At 36.1% G+C, this 18,852-nt stretch overlaps 1 protein-coding gene across 5 annotated transcripts in view; it reads left to right on the plus strand.

The window, feature by feature from the left end:
* SUGCT (succinyl-CoA:glutarate-CoA transferase) overlaps window positions 1-18,852 on the plus strand; it is a 328,914-nt gene that overhangs the window by 162,096 nt on the left and 147,966 nt on the right. Inside the window, exons 13-14 of one of the 5 annotated variants that reach the window (XM_048951258.1) lie at window positions 12,445-12,530; window positions 12,934-12,955. The exons of the other annotated variants lie outside the window; for them this stretch is intronic. Of the exons in view, the coding sequence (XP_048807215.1) occupies window positions 12,445-12,530; window positions 12,934-12,940 (93 nt within the window). The 3' untranslated portion in view covers window positions 12,941-12,955. Of the gene's footprint in view, window positions 1-12,444; window positions 12,531-12,933; window positions 12,956-18,852 lie in introns of those variants that run through there. 5 annotated transcript variants of the gene reach the window in all.

The following is an 18,852-nucleotide window of genomic DNA, read 5'->3' on the forward strand; positions in this document are numbered from 1 at the left end:
AATCACACTGCAGTACTTTTTTTTTTTCTCAATTATTGAATGTTTATTTATGATTTCCCACTTCACTGTTTTGACGCCAATATTTGGTTTAAACATATGCCTTTCAATGTAATAATTATCTGCATAAAAGCATTTCTCCTTTCTGTATTCCACTTCTTATCTGTACATGTGAAAACTATCTGCTGAAAAGGTGTGGATGTTCCCAGGTAGCTTACCAGTAAATGGGAACAGCAGGGCAGTGAATGGGCCATGCATCAGACCAGTGGCAGTCAAGAAAAGAAACGGGATCTCTTGTCTTACAGGATAATGTTGCTTATAGTTTTGGTTTGGCTTTGTTGGGTTGTTGTTGTTGTTTGTTTTTGGTTTTGATTCGTTTGTTGCATTTTTATGATTCTGGGAAGGGACAGAATATTTCAGATTTTTTTCACTGTGTCTGTGAACAGGTAAATTTTAAAATCAACAAGATCAAACTCCTGTGAGGTAAAAGTGCAAAATACGGCTGATTTTTGGTTGTTGAATTATTAAATCTTTATCATTTCGGTTTGGACTTGCTGTTTATTTGTAATTTTTCCCATATTTAAAGTAAAACTAAGAGAATGAAAAAAAAAGATGATGAGGAGCAGGGAAATAAAAATACCCAAACCTCACTCAACTTATAGCATACCTTTCTGCTGGATGCAAGTGAAACAAGGCTATTCAGGGACACGGCTTATTCAGCAGAGAATTCTGTGCTCTCAGTTCATGTAATGAACTGGAGAGAGCATGTAATGAAAACTCTTGTCAGGCAATGAATGATTTGTGAGTTTTTTTTATATTTCATTTTGTTTTATTGTATTAGTGTATTTGAACTGAGACTTTCAAAGTTACTTTCCTATCAAAATCAGTGTCTCTAAGAGTTGACTTGCCTGTCTAATGCTGGGCTGAAACTGGAAACCTGTGCTCAACTTTTGGCTAATATATCACATAGTGCTGAGATGACGCTCCTGTCCAGATGGAAATATTCAGTTCGTTGTTCATCCATCGTGATCAGAGTGTGTCATGGGGATTGGTCTGTTTGTTCTATTTTTGTTTCTTCCCTTTTGTCTTCGCAGTTAAATAGATTTAAGTGCATAAATGATAACTACGGCTTTAACCTAACATACATGTCTGCCTGTGCAATGTTTTTATCAGTAACACTTTTAGGAGGATGAGAGCAGAATGTACCTCATCCCAAATCATAGTCTAGTATCTACCAGGTTTGCATCCTTCTCCCTTCTTGTCTTCAGGCTATCTTTTCCCCAGGTCCTCTATTTTCTTCAGGGGTTTAATTACTGTACTTGTTTTCCAGTTTGGCAATACGGTTGGATTAATAGCTCATGGTATTTAGGGGACTGTGGTATTTGATGGATTGAGCATAAAACTGTCTGGGAATATCGTGGGTTCTGATTGTGATGTGTTCCTATTTAGCACTAGGAAAAATGACTTAACAGTGCACTCCAAGAGGGAAAAAAAGTTTAGTTAACATAAATAAGAACATGCAATTAATTTTATGATAATAATTGAAGATGTGATAGCTATGTGTTGATGTTAGAGGAATGTCAAGATAAATCCTGGGCAGGATTCTAGAGTTAGCTCACGTTGCTAATGTGATACCATTAGCAAAAGCTTCTTAATTTTCACTACTCAATTTCTTGGTGTGAGAATTATTAACTTTTATTTTATATATATATAAGCAGGATAGATCAGAGAGCAGGTAATGAACTTTGATTCCCATTATTTTCACTGTTGAATTCTGATGAGGAAAGAGAAAACATACAAAGTAAAGAACTGATTTTAACTACAAAGAAAATACAGATGAATCCTGACTTCTGGAGCGTATTCTGTGAGATTTTGGTATTAACAGTTTAAGTTACATCCTGTACGTGTTCATTTGTCGGGTAATACCAAAGGAAGGAAGCAGTACTGAACTACCTATTAATTCAGAATGAAAATGCAAGAAAAAAGGAAGCTGTGCGAATTATAAATATATGATTTGTGTCAAATTTGTGTGAGAAATGAGGTTACGTGTATAGGTGATCACTAGCATAGATTCATATTACAGCTGCTGAACACTGTAGAGAATTAGTATGTTGGCAAAAACGTAAATGATGAAATGCTTCCAGCACTTTATAGGTGTAGGTGTGTATCATGTAACCTTAAGTGCTTGTCTTTTTGACCTTTCATATTACTAATTCTAATATGGTTTAAACCTGCAGGCTGAGTTTTGGTGTATAGTCCTTATGCTCTCAAAGAAAAGATGAATATACTGCTCCAGTGTGCTTAATATATTAGCAAAACAGCTTTTGCTACGCTTTTTAATACTACATAGAAATCCATCCAAAAGAGAAGGAAAAATGTTGATGAATGTGAATAAATAAGAAAGTGATTAGGTTATATGAAAATTGTTTAGATTCTGTTGAAAGTTTCTGTAGTCTACTAATGGCAGTAAGTACAGTTTAATTATTAATGCCAAAAAAAAGGAGACTGAACATGGAAAGTAGAAAATTTTTCTACTTGTTATCACTTATGATTTTCTAAAAGCTATCCATATGGGTCCACTTGGTCTGGAATTATAGGCAAGTTGGTCTGTAGCCAGATGCTCCATCTCCTTGAGCTCACACCTCTCTATAGAACTCTAATGTTCCCCTGAAGAGTACTCTTTTTTTTTTTTAACCTCTCTAATTTAGGTTTGGCAGTTGAAGCATGATGGCGATTGAATGTTTTGAGAATGAGCAATAAATAAAACCTTAAAACTTCCATTGTTTTGTCTCTCAGTTGCTGTGCTATGCAGTTGCATAAGCATCCGTAGGCTAATGTAGTGGAAATCAGATTGGATTACATCTGCTAAGGTCACATTTTGGTTAAGATTACATTCCTCTTTTTTTTTTTTTTTTTCTTTCCTCCAAAGCTACAGCTATCCTCATTTGTATCATAAATAGAGAAATATAAAGGAGGAGTGCTTTATTTTATAAGACAATGTCCAACAACGAATTGGTTGTGTTTCAGAAGATAGTTGGGCTAATCTAAATGACACACTTGCAAGGAAAAATGGTTTCTCTTTCCTACCTCCCACCCCTTGTAAGTACCATGTTATTCTCTTCTTCCACCATGACAACCTGTTATTGTGCCTCTGCCTCTCCAAGTTTGATCTTCCCATCATATGGCTCCTTCAAAATATTCAAGCCCCAGTAAGCCAGTGGGATTTGTGCCTCTTTGTCAAAGCAATCCAACAAGGTAAAAAGTCGCTGTATTGTGAAAAACATACGGTGTCTCTATGGTGGCTGTGAGTTCTTCACCTTTGGCAGAGCTTAGAAAGGAGCAGGGGAGAACGTGTTTTTTGGCTGCTAGTAGTGGAGGTAGTAGGGTCATGGGATCTCTTCCAGTGGAGTTTCAAGGGAGTTTCTTGCATAATACAGAACCAGAACTTAGAGAGAAGACATTTAGATCACTGTACAGGATGTGGAAGTTAAGTGTTTGCATGAAAGGCTGGAGTTTTGTTGATTGGTTGTTTCTTGTACTTTGGTGGCTCTGTGTGGGTATCAAAAGATTGAAAAATACTAAGGTGATATAGTAAATCTGCAAAGTAATAGATGCAGAGCAGTCTTGAACTAAAATCAAATCACAGAACTGGGCACATGGAAAATTAATCTGTATCTGATTCATACTGAAGATCCAAACTGGGAATCATAAGGTTCCTTCTTCCATAATATTTTCTAGAATGCCCCAGTGTACTTTTTGTACAACGCAATGTAAATGTTAAGTATTACTGCTTTATTGCTATTAAAAGTCTGGCTCATTTTCCAAAATATTTGTATTTTATGAAGTTTGTAAAATCACACTGGAAATTTAATATTAAGCTTCCTTGTAAAGTTTCTGACTTTTCCTCTTCTGATTATACTATAGCAACCATTCTCATAGTATTGTGTGAGTTCTCCTTCTTGTTTTATTTAAAGCCATAAAAAGCACATTAATTTTGAAGGAGGAGGCAAAAAAATTACATTTTCTGAAATTCCAGAAGCAGCTCAAATCAAGGTTTGACTGAGGACTCTTCCCTCTTTCCTCTTTTGTTGTGTCCATTTGAAATGGAGCTTGGAGTTGGAGCGCATTATGGCAGCAAGGGAATACAAACTACAAACTGACTTACAATAGAAGATTGGTCAGATAAGTGCTATTGCATTCCCCCGTGTATTGTGCAAGCACGTATGTACTTCACAATTTCTGCCTTTTTTATCTCCTAGTAGATATATCTAAAGAATGAACCAAGTGTTCTCAATGCTTTGTTCCTTCTTCAGCCAGTGCTGCCTATGCTTTCGTGGCTGTGCTCTTCTAGGAACTGCTCATAGATTGGTGTCTTCAGCTGCTCTGGACCATAGTGTGTCCGAGCCTCCTGAGGATAATTTTATTACAGAGCTTCAAGTCCTGTTCAAAAAATCAAACTGCTTTGACTGGAAAAAAAATAATTATATTGTTTTCCTGACAAGAAAGCTCTTGGCAAAAGAAATGACAGTCAGGCTTCATGAGCGTTTAATTCTAACATGCCATGTGGATGCTTTTATTTTCAAAGGAGGCCATTTCGTGGTTTTCTGTTCAAAGAGACTAAGTGAAACAACATAAAGATGTGCTGTTTGAAGTAAGCATGTCTGCAGAGGGAGCAATAGCTTTTTTGCTTGTTACTGATCTTTTTTTCTCAAGCCCTAAATCTTCAGTAGCATATCGAGCTCATCTCTGTACTTTGTCATGCTGTAGATCTGGCCAGAGGAGGTTTTACCATCTGTGTGTTTGATTGGTGTTTCAATAGCACTATTGCCTGTGGTGACTGAGAGAATCAGGTAAAGGATTCACCAATGTCAGTGGGGGACATCTGGTCATCTAGAAATCATGACTCTTTAGACTCTTGCATGCTGAAACACTAGAAACAAGATGCAGGGTGAGGAAACAACATAACAGAAAATAACTGTGAGATACCTCATATGTTGCCAGGTTGATTTTTCCTGTATTTTAGGTCTAAAGGCAAATGGGCACAGTTGCCCTTGCTTGGCTGTTTGAATTTAAAGGAAAGAAAACCTCATTTTTCTGACAATTTCCAGCAATTTTATATTCTCTAAGACTCTCCTCTATATGTGGAAGGACTCAGTGATGAATCAAGAGACCAATTCATTTATATTTTGTGGTTTCAAAGTTGCCTAGGAAAGATGGATTGATGGATACAGACTACTGCTGTTGAATAGGAGATGAGAAAAATCTTTTAGAAGAGATCCCATGCCTCAGAAGAGCCTCAGTTCAACTGTCTGAACTCTGTGCACATAAATAATAAGCTTTCGCTAAAGCCCCAAGGCTGCTAGGTAAAAACTGCAAATCCTGATAAATTAGTTATAATATATGGTCTTCTGAATAGATGAGTACAGACTTGGAACCGAGGCATTTTAGCAGTCCATTAGCCATTTTCTTTGTCTTGAATTCAGAGGAAAAGCACATCAGTCACATAAGCAAAAATATATTCATTAAAATGGGAGAATATTTTCTTTGGAAGGGGCTTTGGAGAATGCTGCTGATATCAGAGATTGGTTGGCTGCCTGGCTATAGTGACAGGAATTTTTTTTTTTCCAACTGCACAAACAATCTTCTACCTCCAAAAGCAAAACACAGAAATCTTAGAACTTTCCTGTACGACGTTAAGCAATGTGACTAACATTTCCCACATGGTTTTTGTTCTTTGTCTTCTGCTCTGTTGAGGAAGAGCATAGGTACCTTAATAATGTATGATTTCATATTTTTGCTGCCAGATGTGTTTGTTACTTTAGGATTACATTAGGTATAGGCAGAGAAATTGCTTTGCACTTTTCTCCAATGCATGTGAAAAGAGCTGGAGTATTTGGAATGCTTAGTTCTTGCAACCCTTTATGTTCCATAATTTCACACTCTTGCAGACCTGAATCTGTAACTCTAATTCACCGTGTCTTGTAATCCCATTAATTACAAGCCAAATGGTACTGAATGCTACCTTTTACAAGAAATCTGTGGAAGTTTTAAGAAGCTTAAGGCCAATCAAAACCAAACGAAACCCATGTCTTTTGTGTTCTAGATGCAAGATGAGGAAAATAGGCATAAATATACTTAACAATCTTATTTAGATGCTACTTTAGGCTGAAAATTTGATGAATTGTGGAACTGGTTCAACAACAGGTTGTTCGGAGTTGACTGTGCTTCTCTAAATGACAGTGCAATTTTATACGGCAGACTTTACATAGCAAGTTTCAAGGTGTCTGATCTTTTTAGCTGGTCTGTTGTACTTTATCATATAGAAACCGTTTCTGGAAATATTTTGTGTCTGACATGTTATGCTGTTAATTATCAAGGTAAACATATTTCCTGCTTAAACTACAGCAGGGGTTAGAAAGGGGTTGTAAAATAACTGTTCTGTCCTCACCCTTCTACCTGCAAGTTTGCATGGCTGTACAGCGTCTGTGCTTCAGAGACTGTCAGAGTTTGGCTTAATGTTTTAATTAGAATTATTGATTCCTGAAAAGATATGAAAGACATTCCTAGGGCAGATTTTGAAAATAACTGTTGGGTTGTTTTTGTTTGTTTGTTTTGTTTGTTTGTTTGTTTGTTTTAGTATCATGGGAACTGCTGTTTTCCATGACAGATTTTTTTCCAGGGAAAGTGCCGGTCATGTTTTTGAACTACAGAATCAATAAAATGCAGTCTGAACAAATAACCAAATAGCTTTACATATTGAGTTGTTAAATCCATTCAGAAAATTTGTCTTGATAGGTGTGCAGGATGTATTTTCAGCAATGTTAAATGAGATTTCAATAGGGAAGACAGTTTCAAATGTCTGCGATAGTGTTGTGAAGTGAGCACTGCTTGTTGTTCAGCATTGATATCAATTGATCTTCATCCATAATAGTATCTGCCATTGCAAACCTAACTTCAGGATGGAAAGTTTTCTGTCAAAACCTTTAAATCCAGCTGGTCGTGATGAATAAACTCTTGTGAATTCAGGTGTCTTCCCGATTTCTGTTTTTAGATCATATTATATGGATATTTAGGGAAGATGTTAAACTACAGATGAACTAACCAGCACATCATTGCAAATATGGTGAGGGGAACACACAGCTATTTTTCTCCAGAGTTTGCATTGTCCTGCTGTTCTTTCCATCGTTGCCAGAATCTTTTCAGTTCCCTACTGGTGTAAGACTCTTAATACATTCTTTCCAGTGATTAATTTGCATACTTGTAAATTTGGTTGGTCACACACTTTTTCTGTGTTCCCGTGACCCAAAGATAATGCTTTCCTCAACATAAAATGGTAGGGTGGAGCTAAGTTGTATGATCACTTTTTTTTTTTTGCAAAAAAGAATGGATTTTCAACTTCATCTGACAGAAGTCATGCCAAGGCACTCATCGGCTTTGAGTTAGAGGAACAGATCCCAATATACTCCAGGCTGTCATTTTGGAAGACTAAAGTTGGATGAAATTCAGAAGCAACCAGTTCCTCACAGTTGTCTTTCTTTTCTTCTTTTTGCTTACTGTACTGAGTGTTTTGGTTTTTGTCTGAAGTGGTATTTTGAGTCCTTCACCTACATTTCATGCTTGCCTTCTACTTTAAACATAACTTTAGCACATTCCAGTTGGAGGAAAACTTTGGTAACTCTTTTTACCTGGTGGTTGGGTCATTGACTTGTAAACTGTGGCTAGTCTTAAAAAGGGTCAGAGTCTCTTTTTAACTTTTGTATGAAACAAACAAACAAACAAAAAACACAACAAAAAGCAACATAGCATTTTCACTGATAAAATTGAGTGATTTTTAAATTTTCTGATGACAAAATAATCAGTAAGAGAAACATCAGCCAGAAGTTTGTATCTCCTCCCAGAATAAACTTTCCAGGCATTTGGAAACTTAAAAATTTTTCCCCAGTATATGTCAATCTGAAAAGTTATATGTCAGAGAATATACATTCCAATGTGCCGTTCTTTCAGCAAGAAGCAAAGCATCTCTTAAAGAGCCCTGGTGGTCTGTGTATTACCCCTCCTATATAAGACAACAGTAGATCGGTGAAAGGACATGGGATAAAATTCTATCCCACTTTATCCCGGTCAGCGTTGAAGTTCCTGTTGATCTGTGTATGCTATCTTGTGTCTTAAACTATGTTTCTACATCTGTCATCCTCAAAAAGGGGAAAAAAATTACCAAGTAAGAGTTAAGATAAAATCTAGTTGCCATATAATTCAGAGCTATGCAGTATGGTGTGCAGTGCAAACAGATGGTGGGCTCAAAGTAGCTGTATTTGATCGAGCAGAAGTACAAGTGAAACATTATTGGAAGTTGCGACACTACTGTCTAAAGTATGGTAAAACTAGGAAGTACCTGCATCAGGTGAGGAGATGGCTCTTCATGTTCTTAAGTAGCTGAATTTTAAAGGCCTTGTTTCTGTTTTATATTGCATGCTGTATGTTGTACATGCTGCAAAAAATATTTATATTGTGATCCAGAAAAGTCCCTTTCTGAAGTAGCAAAATTCAACACCCCTGTCTCATAAAACAGAGAATCTCTGCTTTGTTTTACGTCACCCTTCCTCAGCCCTCATCCTGTTCTATTTCTCAGTATTAGAGCATGTATTCTGAGAGTCTCCATGCCAGGCAATGGGATAGGAGTTGAGGAAGAAGCGACATTCAAAAAAGGGACTTAAAGTATTTGAAGGAGACAGCCAGGGGAATGAGGGAAGAAGTGTTCCTTGCAAACATAGTTGGCCCTTTCGTAAATATTGTCTCAGTGCATTAGAAGTGGCTTCTATGAGTTTTAGACTGGCTCTTAAAACAATACACGCTTCTAGAAGAGATGACTACTGCAGAATGTCATCATAAGCCATTTGCAGCTTGGGGTGGCCTGTAATGCTTAAAGTTTGTTCGCTTTAAACTTCAGTTGCCAGTTAGCCTAATTTGTGCTGCTGGAAAATACAGCCGTTCTGTTCTATTACTTCCTAAACTTGAATTTCTTTATTGAAATCGTTGCTTCAGTTAAACTAAGATTGGTTAATGATAATAGGACTGCAGAAGTACAAATAATTATCGTATTTTTAAAATAATAATAATAAAAAATCTTTAATTCTACTTCCTGTCCCTTGCGTCCTGGAGGCAGGAACAAAACTTTAAAAATGCTTTCTTTAAGTAGCATAGAGACTGAACTGTGTTTACCTGTTGTTTTATTTAATTTTGCAGGCATTATGGCTATATCCGCAAACCATCAATGTTTGCCTTTTCAGAATGTGATTATTGCTCATAAAATAGTTTTAATTGAATGCTTATGTCATGAATAGCTTGTAGCATGCTTAAAACTACATGCCTCTATTTATGTGGCTATTTATTTTTTAGAGCTCCCTGTATAACAATACTGGGAAATGACCAAAGGTTTTTTGTTATTCATCTGGGTGATTTTAAAAGATATTGCTGTAGTATTGGACTATTGGCATTGTTGCTTAGGAATTGAAACTTAAAAAATTATCCCTTCCCCCTTTCAAACAAAGCCACATCTAAAAAGGTCACAAAATTAAACACAATTCAAGTAATCTTCTTGCTGTATCTGAGATTAACATGGACACAAATGTTTCGATTTATAGTTCAATCTGGCATAATATATATGTTAAACAAAATCCTGTTTTGTATTCTATAAACACTAATGTCTGATAAAAGCACGTTGGCCTTTTTGCCATCTACTTTAATCAGAAATCTTTGAGCTTACGAAATACAATTCTGACATTCAAAGTCCTAAATTAACTCTTTTGTCATTTGGCCACAAGTTTTTTAGCCTTTTCCCTACTCTTCAAATGGTAAATCTATTTGTGGTTTTTCTGTATTTAAGCTCTTGTGGATAATAACTAGACTTTATTCTTGCTGTATTCAAAGATGAAATGATTCAACATTGTCATTACCACTCGTTTCCAGGCCACACAATTTCTGAGATACCATCTGAGAAATTACTGACACTATGCACATACCATGACCATAGCGTTTGCATTCTGCCACTGTTTGCCAGACTTGAGCCAACCTGTCTGCAAAGGTGAATGACTGTGATGTGATCAGAATCTTAATGTGAGGTCATGAATAAACAGACTGTGTCCTCTGATGCCATCTTTTTTTGTCAGAAGGAGTTTCCTTTTTATCTACAAATACCATTATTTAAAATATGATTTGCATCCTCTGAATTACAGATGTCATTCAGAAATCAGATGATCTTTATATCCCAAATGTGAAGCTTTATTTTTTCTGACTGTGGGTATGCCAGGAAATTTTGTTTCCAAGAAGTAATAATGGATTTACTCTAGAAAACAATTAGGATAACTAGTATGCCATAGTATAGCATCAACTAATGAAGCAAGCCGCAACAACCAAGCTGAGAACTTGAGAATGTGGAGGACCATTTCCAAACTTTTGAAGTTATTTGAGTTTATTTACTTGTGGTGAGGAGGTAGGTAGTGCTTTATAATGTGGTTTTTCACTTGTACTGGTTAATACGTGATCTACTGACGTCCTGCATTTTTGTTATCTTCAAAGTTGCAGGGTTTAATCTGGCAAGTTCTTCTTACTCTGTGCAGGTCTGTTGACCTTGGTTCCCATTACATTTGGTACTAAGTGCAGAACTGTTCCCTTACTCCCTCAGCTATGATAGAATCACAGCATTTATGAAAGATTAATGAAAACTCGTATTGCTGAAATGAAGTGAGGGAAGCAACAAGTTGATAAGTAATGCAAGAAGAATAATGGTCTTGAAAATAAATAAATAAATAAATAATAAGGAAGAGTACATATAAAATTGTATTGCATGAAACAATATTTGCTTTGGTTTCTGGAAAAAAATAATCAAGGATCATTATTTCCCATGCTGCATTGCAAAATTAGATATTAAGTATTACTTCAGTTGGCCTCTATTATCAACATTTTACTGAAGTGTGGTTCAGAAGAAGAAGTTAATGTAAAAAGGAAAGTAGTCTCATGTCCATGTTCCTGTCCATCAACTTTAGTTTGCCAAGACAGAATCCAAATCCAGCAGTGGAAATGTTCAACTTGTATGCTTGTTCCAGGCCCAGTGCTTAAATATCCATGGAATTGAGAGCTGTGCTGAGACAGCAGGATGTCTAGCAGCCTGACCACTGAGAAGAAGGCCTTTGGAGGCTGGGGCTGAGGTGTGACAGGGGGATTAGACTTTCCCTCCCTCCCTCCCTCTCCTTTGCTTCCCTTCTTCCTTTCTTCTTCTTTTCTGATTTTTTTTTTTAATTTTTATTTTTTGTATCTATTTTTTTTTTTTTTAAATGAGAGTGACTGCATATTTCAAGTCAGCTTATATTTGGGCCAGTACAGTAGTTCTGGCTAAATTCATGGGAACGTCTAAAAGGATAAACTACAATGAGGTGGAGAAAAAAGCATTCAAAATTCATTCTGGCAGAAATTGGTTAATTAAGTCTGTTTAGCATTACACAAGACTGTAGCTTGGCCAACCTACTATCTTTGTTAAATATGTGGCTTCCCAGGAGTAAATCTGGATGAAATGTTTTAGTATTGTTTAATTCATTTTATCATAGCAAAAACACAAACATTGTGCGATTGGATATACTGAACCAAGGATAAATACCTGTTTGCGTATTTTCCATGAACCTCTTCATTTATACAAAGTAAAAAAATTATGGATAGAGTTGTTTATTTTAAATTCTGTTTTTAGGGGAAATTGAAGTATTTCTCTTTGTTATGCTCCATCACCACCCACAGATACAAACAGTAAAAACTGTATGTGATGTGTTAATGACAGTGTTTAAAAAACATTGATTTTTAAGGAGAACAAGCAAAGGCTGTACTCAGTGACTCAGATGACTTGGATAAAATATCCCTCATATTCCTTCTAGCCTCAACAATGGGTGCTAGACCTAGACTAATATCGCTTCAGATGTTATTACAGATGAAATAAATTTATTTAGGTCCTTGGCAGTATTTTCTGACTGCTGAAAAATCTAGAGGAAGTCTGATTCTGGGCACCCAAATGGGCAAAAAGCATGTATATAAGACCTCAGAGATACAGGAGAGGGAATGTAGTTTTGAGGACTGTTCTTCAGGAAAAAAATGTAGGACTAAATTAATGAAAATAGAGGAATAATTTAAATTTTAAAGAATTTAATGGTACAAGGGGAACTTAACAGTTTTCCAGCTCAAAATACAGTTACAGAGAAAAAAAATATAATTTGGTCAGGTGAGAGTTCATTTTCTGCTTTTTAATTCTGTCTGTTAAAAATAGAGGCACACTCAGTATGAAGAAAAGTATTAGGAAGGCTTTCCAAGTACTCTGGACTTTTCAAAGTAGGGAATGTAACAGAGGGGTTATCAGAAAGTAAGTCAACATAAAAAAATCAGACCATAATTTTTCCGGCCTTTTTGCAGAGAAAGCTGGGGGGCTCAACAACTTCTTTCCCTCAGTCTTCACTGGGAAGGGTTCTACCACACCACCAAAGCTGCACAAAGCAAAGGTAAGAACTTGGAGAGGGAAGATCTGCCTGCTGTAAGTGAAGATCAGGTTCGAGACCATCTAATGGTGATCAGAGGGCTGCAGCACCTCCTCTAAGAGGACAGGCTGAGGGAGCTGCAGCTTTTCAGCCTGGAGAAGAGAAGGCTGCAAGAAGACCTTACAGCAACCTTCCAGTACCTGAAGGAAGCCTGCAGGAAAGCTGGGAGGAGGGACTATTTGTAAGGACGTGTAGCTACACATCAAGAGGAAATGGCTATAGACTGGCAGAGAGTAGATTTAGACCAGATGTTAGGAAGAAATTCTTTACTGTGAGGGTGGTGAAACATTTTAAATTTTCTATCTGTGCCAGTTGTGTGTTTTCTTCTACTTTCTTCGTGTAATTGACATCTTTATTCTGAGCACAGCACGTGAACAAACATCTAACATTAAACTGGCTTGCTGTATGGGGGTATGGGACTGCTGAATCATGGCCTGAACCTCTGATTGACCACCTGAAGCGAGCACTGAGTCAGCCATGGGAGCACAGGTGAAGGTAATTCACCTGTGCTACTGGAAGGGGTGGAGCCTGGCTGCACCTCTCCTAGACCTATTTAAGTGCTGAATGCCACTGAGGAAGGATTTCTTCCTGGGTGTCATTTCTCATGGAGAATGTTGTGAGCCTACAGCATCGGTAAGCATTTTCCATTTATTATCTTCCTGTTGCAATAATCTTGCTTAGCCTAGCTTTCCTGTATATTTTTTAATTGTAACGTCTGTATGTTCATTGATTATATAGTGGGTAAAAAAAGGGTACAAGCTTCTTAAAGAGTTGTAAGTCTAATGGAAGTTACACTACTATTTAGTATTGTAAAGCTCTAACTATGAGAAGTTCAGATAGATGTGTTGATTTACAGTTGTACGTAGATCTCAAATATCTGTTATTATCTTGACCAAAGTCTTGGCCTGGGTTATTCTTGATTTGACTCTTATTCACAGATTTTACCAATTCTATCTTTTAGTCTTTATTATTTTTGGTTTTCAATCAACTTAACAGTCAGAATAGGATAAAGAACTTTAAGTAAAACTGAACATAGTAATATGTAGGTATGGAAGGCAATATAGAAATCGATAAACTATTCTAGTGATGCTCAATATTGGTTGCAAATGAAAAGGTAATGAATGACCTCTCAGTCATTGTTTTGTTTGTTTTTAGCCCTCTCTTTTTCCTTTTTCCAAAATGTGGTGCCTTAGAGCTCACATAACAAGATTTTACTTTAGTAATTGATGAAACACTCTTATTTTCTAGTATACATCTGTGGACTTTTTTGAGTTGTCATTCTGTTGCCATGCTTAGGACAACAGCTTGAGTTAAAGCCAAAGATAGCTTTGAATCATTTGGTATCAAGGTACTAATGAGCTCTGCAGACATTTCAAATACAGTTTTTTCCCTCTTTAGCCAGGTGTGGCTTAATCCAGTCTATTTTTCCCATAAGCAATGTGATGTCCAATATATAACTTTCCTTCATACTGCAAAGAACGTTTCCAATAGTTTTAAGTCATGCTTCTTGTGACACAGAAGAGATTTTGCTGATTCCTCTTTTTCCTCATGTCATATTACTGCCCATTTTTGTCCTGCAAATTTGATGGCTTGACAATAAGTACTTTTTTCCTCTATGTTTCCCATCATGAACTATGCTAATTTTCATATTCCAATTTATCTTTGTGTGTTTTCTTTCCCTAAAAAAAAAAAAAAAATCCTTCAGGATTTATACTAAAGGTTTCTTCTTATGAAATCTAGCTGTGACAACGTGAAAAAGTTATGTTCACATTCCAAGGAATTAAATCAGTGTTCTAATACAACAGTAAAGGTATTGAAGTCCATTACAAATGGATTTATCAGGAACTCATTCTTCTTAATCAGTGTGCTAAGTGGAAGCATGTAGGACATCAAAAGGACCTTGAATAAATCTTAAATAGTTTGCTACTTCATCTTAGGGAATAGTACATATTCTACTCTTGCTCTGTGTGCAGCCACATAATTAAGCTATAAGATTGTTGTCTAGTAATCCTATCCTAGTAATCCTAAAATAAGATTGTTGTCTAGTAAAATCCTTTTGCATATATTATAGGAGTTCTGTACTTCCCACAAATTCTAGGAAAAGTGTGCTAGCTTTTGCTTCAGTAGTTCTGACTCATTCCAGAAAGGATAACTTTTTCTATGTCCAACTACTGGAAACTGTTGGTTCTGGTTTTTTAAGGTAGTTAGTAAGTTTGTTTCAATAAAATTTGTATAAGCTCAGTAAAGTGGTTGTTTTATATATATATTTATATATTATTTAAATATATATTTATTTATATATATATTATATAATATAATTATAATATAATATATATAATATAATATTATATATATTATATATATATATATTCAGTATGACCTCTGTAACACATTAATTTTCTTTAATAATTATTCTGGTTAAAGTTTAGCTTCTCTAAAATGTCACCTGCACTCATGCTGAGGCTTTATTTGCTGTAGTGTGGCAGTGCTATAGCATTCAGTCATTCCAAGGGTAATGGAATTTGGGTTTCTGATTTCCTCTTTGAAGGAAGTCTATGGGTTTTCCTTCAGGCCGAAGACATGAACTTCCACCTGTAATCTTAGTACAAACATATTTTTCATTGTGGCATCTGTAGTAGTTAAAATAAGAAATTGAAGCAAACAAGACAACAAATCCTATTATGTGAAGTAAAGAGGATGGATGTCTCTTGAATATTTTCCCAGTGGTGCTTCCTTTAGTGGTGTCATAAAAGGGTTAAATTTACAAACAAGTTCCTTTCATTGCTTCTCTGCTAGCTAAGGTGTCAATCCAAAATGAAAAATGCTTGGTTAGATAGACTGACTATTGAAGTCAGTATTTTCAGAATAATGAAAATCTTGAGTATGTCTATATGTTAGAAAAGGTTTTTCCTCTGTAAAGAAAAGATCACCTGTTTTAAATAACAGGAATTCCCACCCAAGCAAAAATAACCTCTCATGGTGATTATTTTGTGATTCTGCTAACATTTATAATTTTTCCCAGAGATGCATGGTTCACACCTTGGAATTCATGGTGAGATATTTTTCTTTTGTTTTAATTTTGACTCTTGGTGATAATTCCACTGATAACAGAATGGCATAACCTTTCTTTGAGTGGGGAAACTTATTTGTGTTTCGCTAGAAATGTTTAGTTAACAGAAGCACAAGAAACTAAACCACAAGATCTAAAAAGGGAAGTTTAAATGTATTTTTTATAGGAGCGGATCTGTAATAAAAACAATAAAACCCAGTGTTTAAGCTTTATAGAAATAATTTAATGACCAGCTGCAGCAATAAACACCTTTCCGTTTTGATTGGGTCTTAGCTCCTCCATCCAATGATTAATTGCTTCATGAAAGACAAACACATTACATTATACTATAACATCCTGTTTTAAAGATTCCACTAGTGCAGTTTAAATGCCTTTGAACCTGTTCAAACTTGAAAAGGATTTCAAGGAGCTTCCATTTATCATTACATCTCGCATACGTTCAGGATCTGGGCAGTAACTAGCCAACATTTCCTTTCTCATATTCAGCTTTGGCCTTTCTCACATTTATATTTAATTTAGGTAAAGCATAACACAATGTTGTGGCGTCACAAATTGTTTTTGTTGGAAACACCATGGAAAGTATAGAATGAAGACTGTATTTCATATAAATTGTGGGAAAAATTGCAACTTACTAAAAAGTTGCGTAACTAGTTCCTATGCAGGATGGGCCATGTGTTCACGTTATTATTAAAGCCATACTCACAGCAGGTAACAGAACTGCCATGAAGACTGTGATTTTAAATATATATATATTGTAGATATAAACTAGGTTTTATCTGATAAATGGAATATTAAAAATCCCCAATTCATCTGCTCCTATTTTTACACAATTAAAAATTGTGAAAATAATTTTTCTTATGTGAGCTTCTTGTTGTTATCAAAGAAATGTAAATTAACAATTCAGATTTCTTGAGGAAGGCAAAAAAGGAACTGCATATGACGCTAGCATCGCTGTGCTAGAGCAAAGATATTTGTATCTAAAACATGAGCTTCTTTTTTTTGGATTTTGTTTAACTTGGAGGTGTTGTAACCTCTGTTTTAAAGTGTTACCTGTGTTTTGTTATGGAATTGCTGGATGACTTGAGGTTGGAGAGGACCTCTGGAGGCTACCTGGTCCAACCTGCTCCTGCTCAAACAGGGTCACCTAGGGCGCACTGCCCAGGATCATGCTTGGGTTTTTGAATATCTCCATCCAAGATATATCTCACATCCAAGAAGTAGGTGGTACTACACCACCACACTGGGCAATCTGCTCCAGTGCTTGGTCACTCTCACAGTAAGAAAAGTGCTTTCTGGTGTTCAGAATTAACATTCTCTGTTCTAGTTTGTGCCTGTTGCTTCTTATTTTGTTACTGAGCACCACTGGAAAGAGCCTGGCTGCATCCTTTTTGAACCATTCCTTTGGATATTTCAATATATATTGATAAAATTCCACCCTGATAATTCCCTTTTACAGGATGAAGAGCCCAAGTTCTCTCAACCACTCCATATATGGTCCAGTCCTTTAATCATCTCAGTGGTCTTTCACTGAACGTTTTCCAGTATGTCCATTTCAAGCTTGTAGAGGGGAACCCATTAACTATTTGGGATGATTTTATGAAAAATCAACACAATATAGCGCTTCTTCCTTTAATGGTTTCTTTGATGTGGGTAGTGTTTAGTTACTGTCCAGTCCCTGGAAGCTCCCTAGTCACATTGGCCACTGGCAGAAACAGATCAGTCTGTGATAAATCTTTCTGCTCATTACATGACCTGAAAAGAAAGACTTTGCTTTACTGTGTAATAGCCTGTATATATTTATTTATGCTTTTCTGTTTTCTATAGTGATAAAAACAGTAAAGCCAATCTAAAGCTGTATATGTGTAATCTTAATTTATCATGAACTTTATAAAATGAATCTACATACAAGTTGCAGTTGCACTCCATGTGTTCATTCCTTTACAGCTCTTTGTAGAGCTTTTTTTTTTTTTCCTATGTGTGAAACAGAGTGCCTGGGCAGATTGGTCACTATCCAGAAAAGAATTTATGAATTTATTGAGTTTTGATAAACATTTGTATTGCTATTTGCACAAATGATCCTACTGGTTACGTTATCCTCTGTCAAAGAAAGTGTTAACATCAGTGAATTTCATACTCTGGTTTTATCAGTGTTTAGTTTTGTATGTTAGATCCAAGACCTTTGGGAAAATAATTTGGAGATGTTTTTGGGAAGGTGCTGTTTATTTCAGTCTTTCTGTTTCCTATCCCTCCTGTTTCAGTGAATTCATATTAAAAAATCTGCTACTTTCAAATTTAGAAAAAAATTGATGCTTGTTTTAAAATGTCAATCATATGAAACTTTTAGATTTAAGAAATCTACATGGGTAAGTACACCTATAGTATCTCAGTCCTTGTTATTAGTCTTCTCTTGGGTGTTTTTCATGTTTTTCAGACTTCTCAGGTGGAGTATCAAGAATAGCAAACAGTTGATAAATATATATTTTTAATTGAAGCATTTCAGTAGTCCTAATAATTATAAACATTTATGAGCCTGCATCCGTGAATCCTTTCTGCACAAGGTTGTTGCAGATTCATCCACTTAATAGTGTGAGACCATAAGAGGACACAATAATTGTATGTTTTGAACTGCTATGGAGAACTGCTTAAAACAAATACTCGTTGCATGAAGAACTCTGCTCAGTAGCACAGGGAAAAGATGGAAATATGAATTGACAGCACTCAGTTCAAAGATCTTTTAACTTCTATTTGTCTATTTTAATATCAGCAGTTACAGTAAGTATAACACAAACGTGACAGGTCTGACCAGGAGCTGGCCAGATGCTGCTGTGAAGGACTGGTCCTGCCCCTGAGGCTTTACCAGGAATTCTCAGAATGCTAGAAGAAAAAAGCCTTCATCTTATTGCAGTTCCCAGCTTCCGGTTTGGGGATAAAAACAACCCATCTACCTGAAGATTACTTCTTTGTCCAGGACTGCGAGTGTCCTTTTCCATCCACTATTTATTTACATTCAGTAAAGCTCAGATGTAGCCTAGGATATGGGCCAATTTCTGCAGTACTGCAGAGTGCTGTTAGTCCATCTGATGCTTTAGAGGAAGACAACCCCCTCTCTTTCATTCCTTCATAATGCACCTGGCCAGTTGTGCAATGCTAACCAATGAACAGCTGCTAACAATGAGGAAATTGTGCTCATAAGAAGTAGCTCGTGATCTGATGGTT

This window comes from Lagopus muta, chromosome 7, assembly GCF_023343835.1.
Source record: "Lagopus muta isolate bLagMut1 chromosome 7, bLagMut1 primary, whole genome shotgun sequence".
Taxonomy (NCBI): domain Eukaryota; kingdom Metazoa; phylum Chordata; class Aves; order Galliformes; family Phasianidae; genus Lagopus; species Lagopus muta.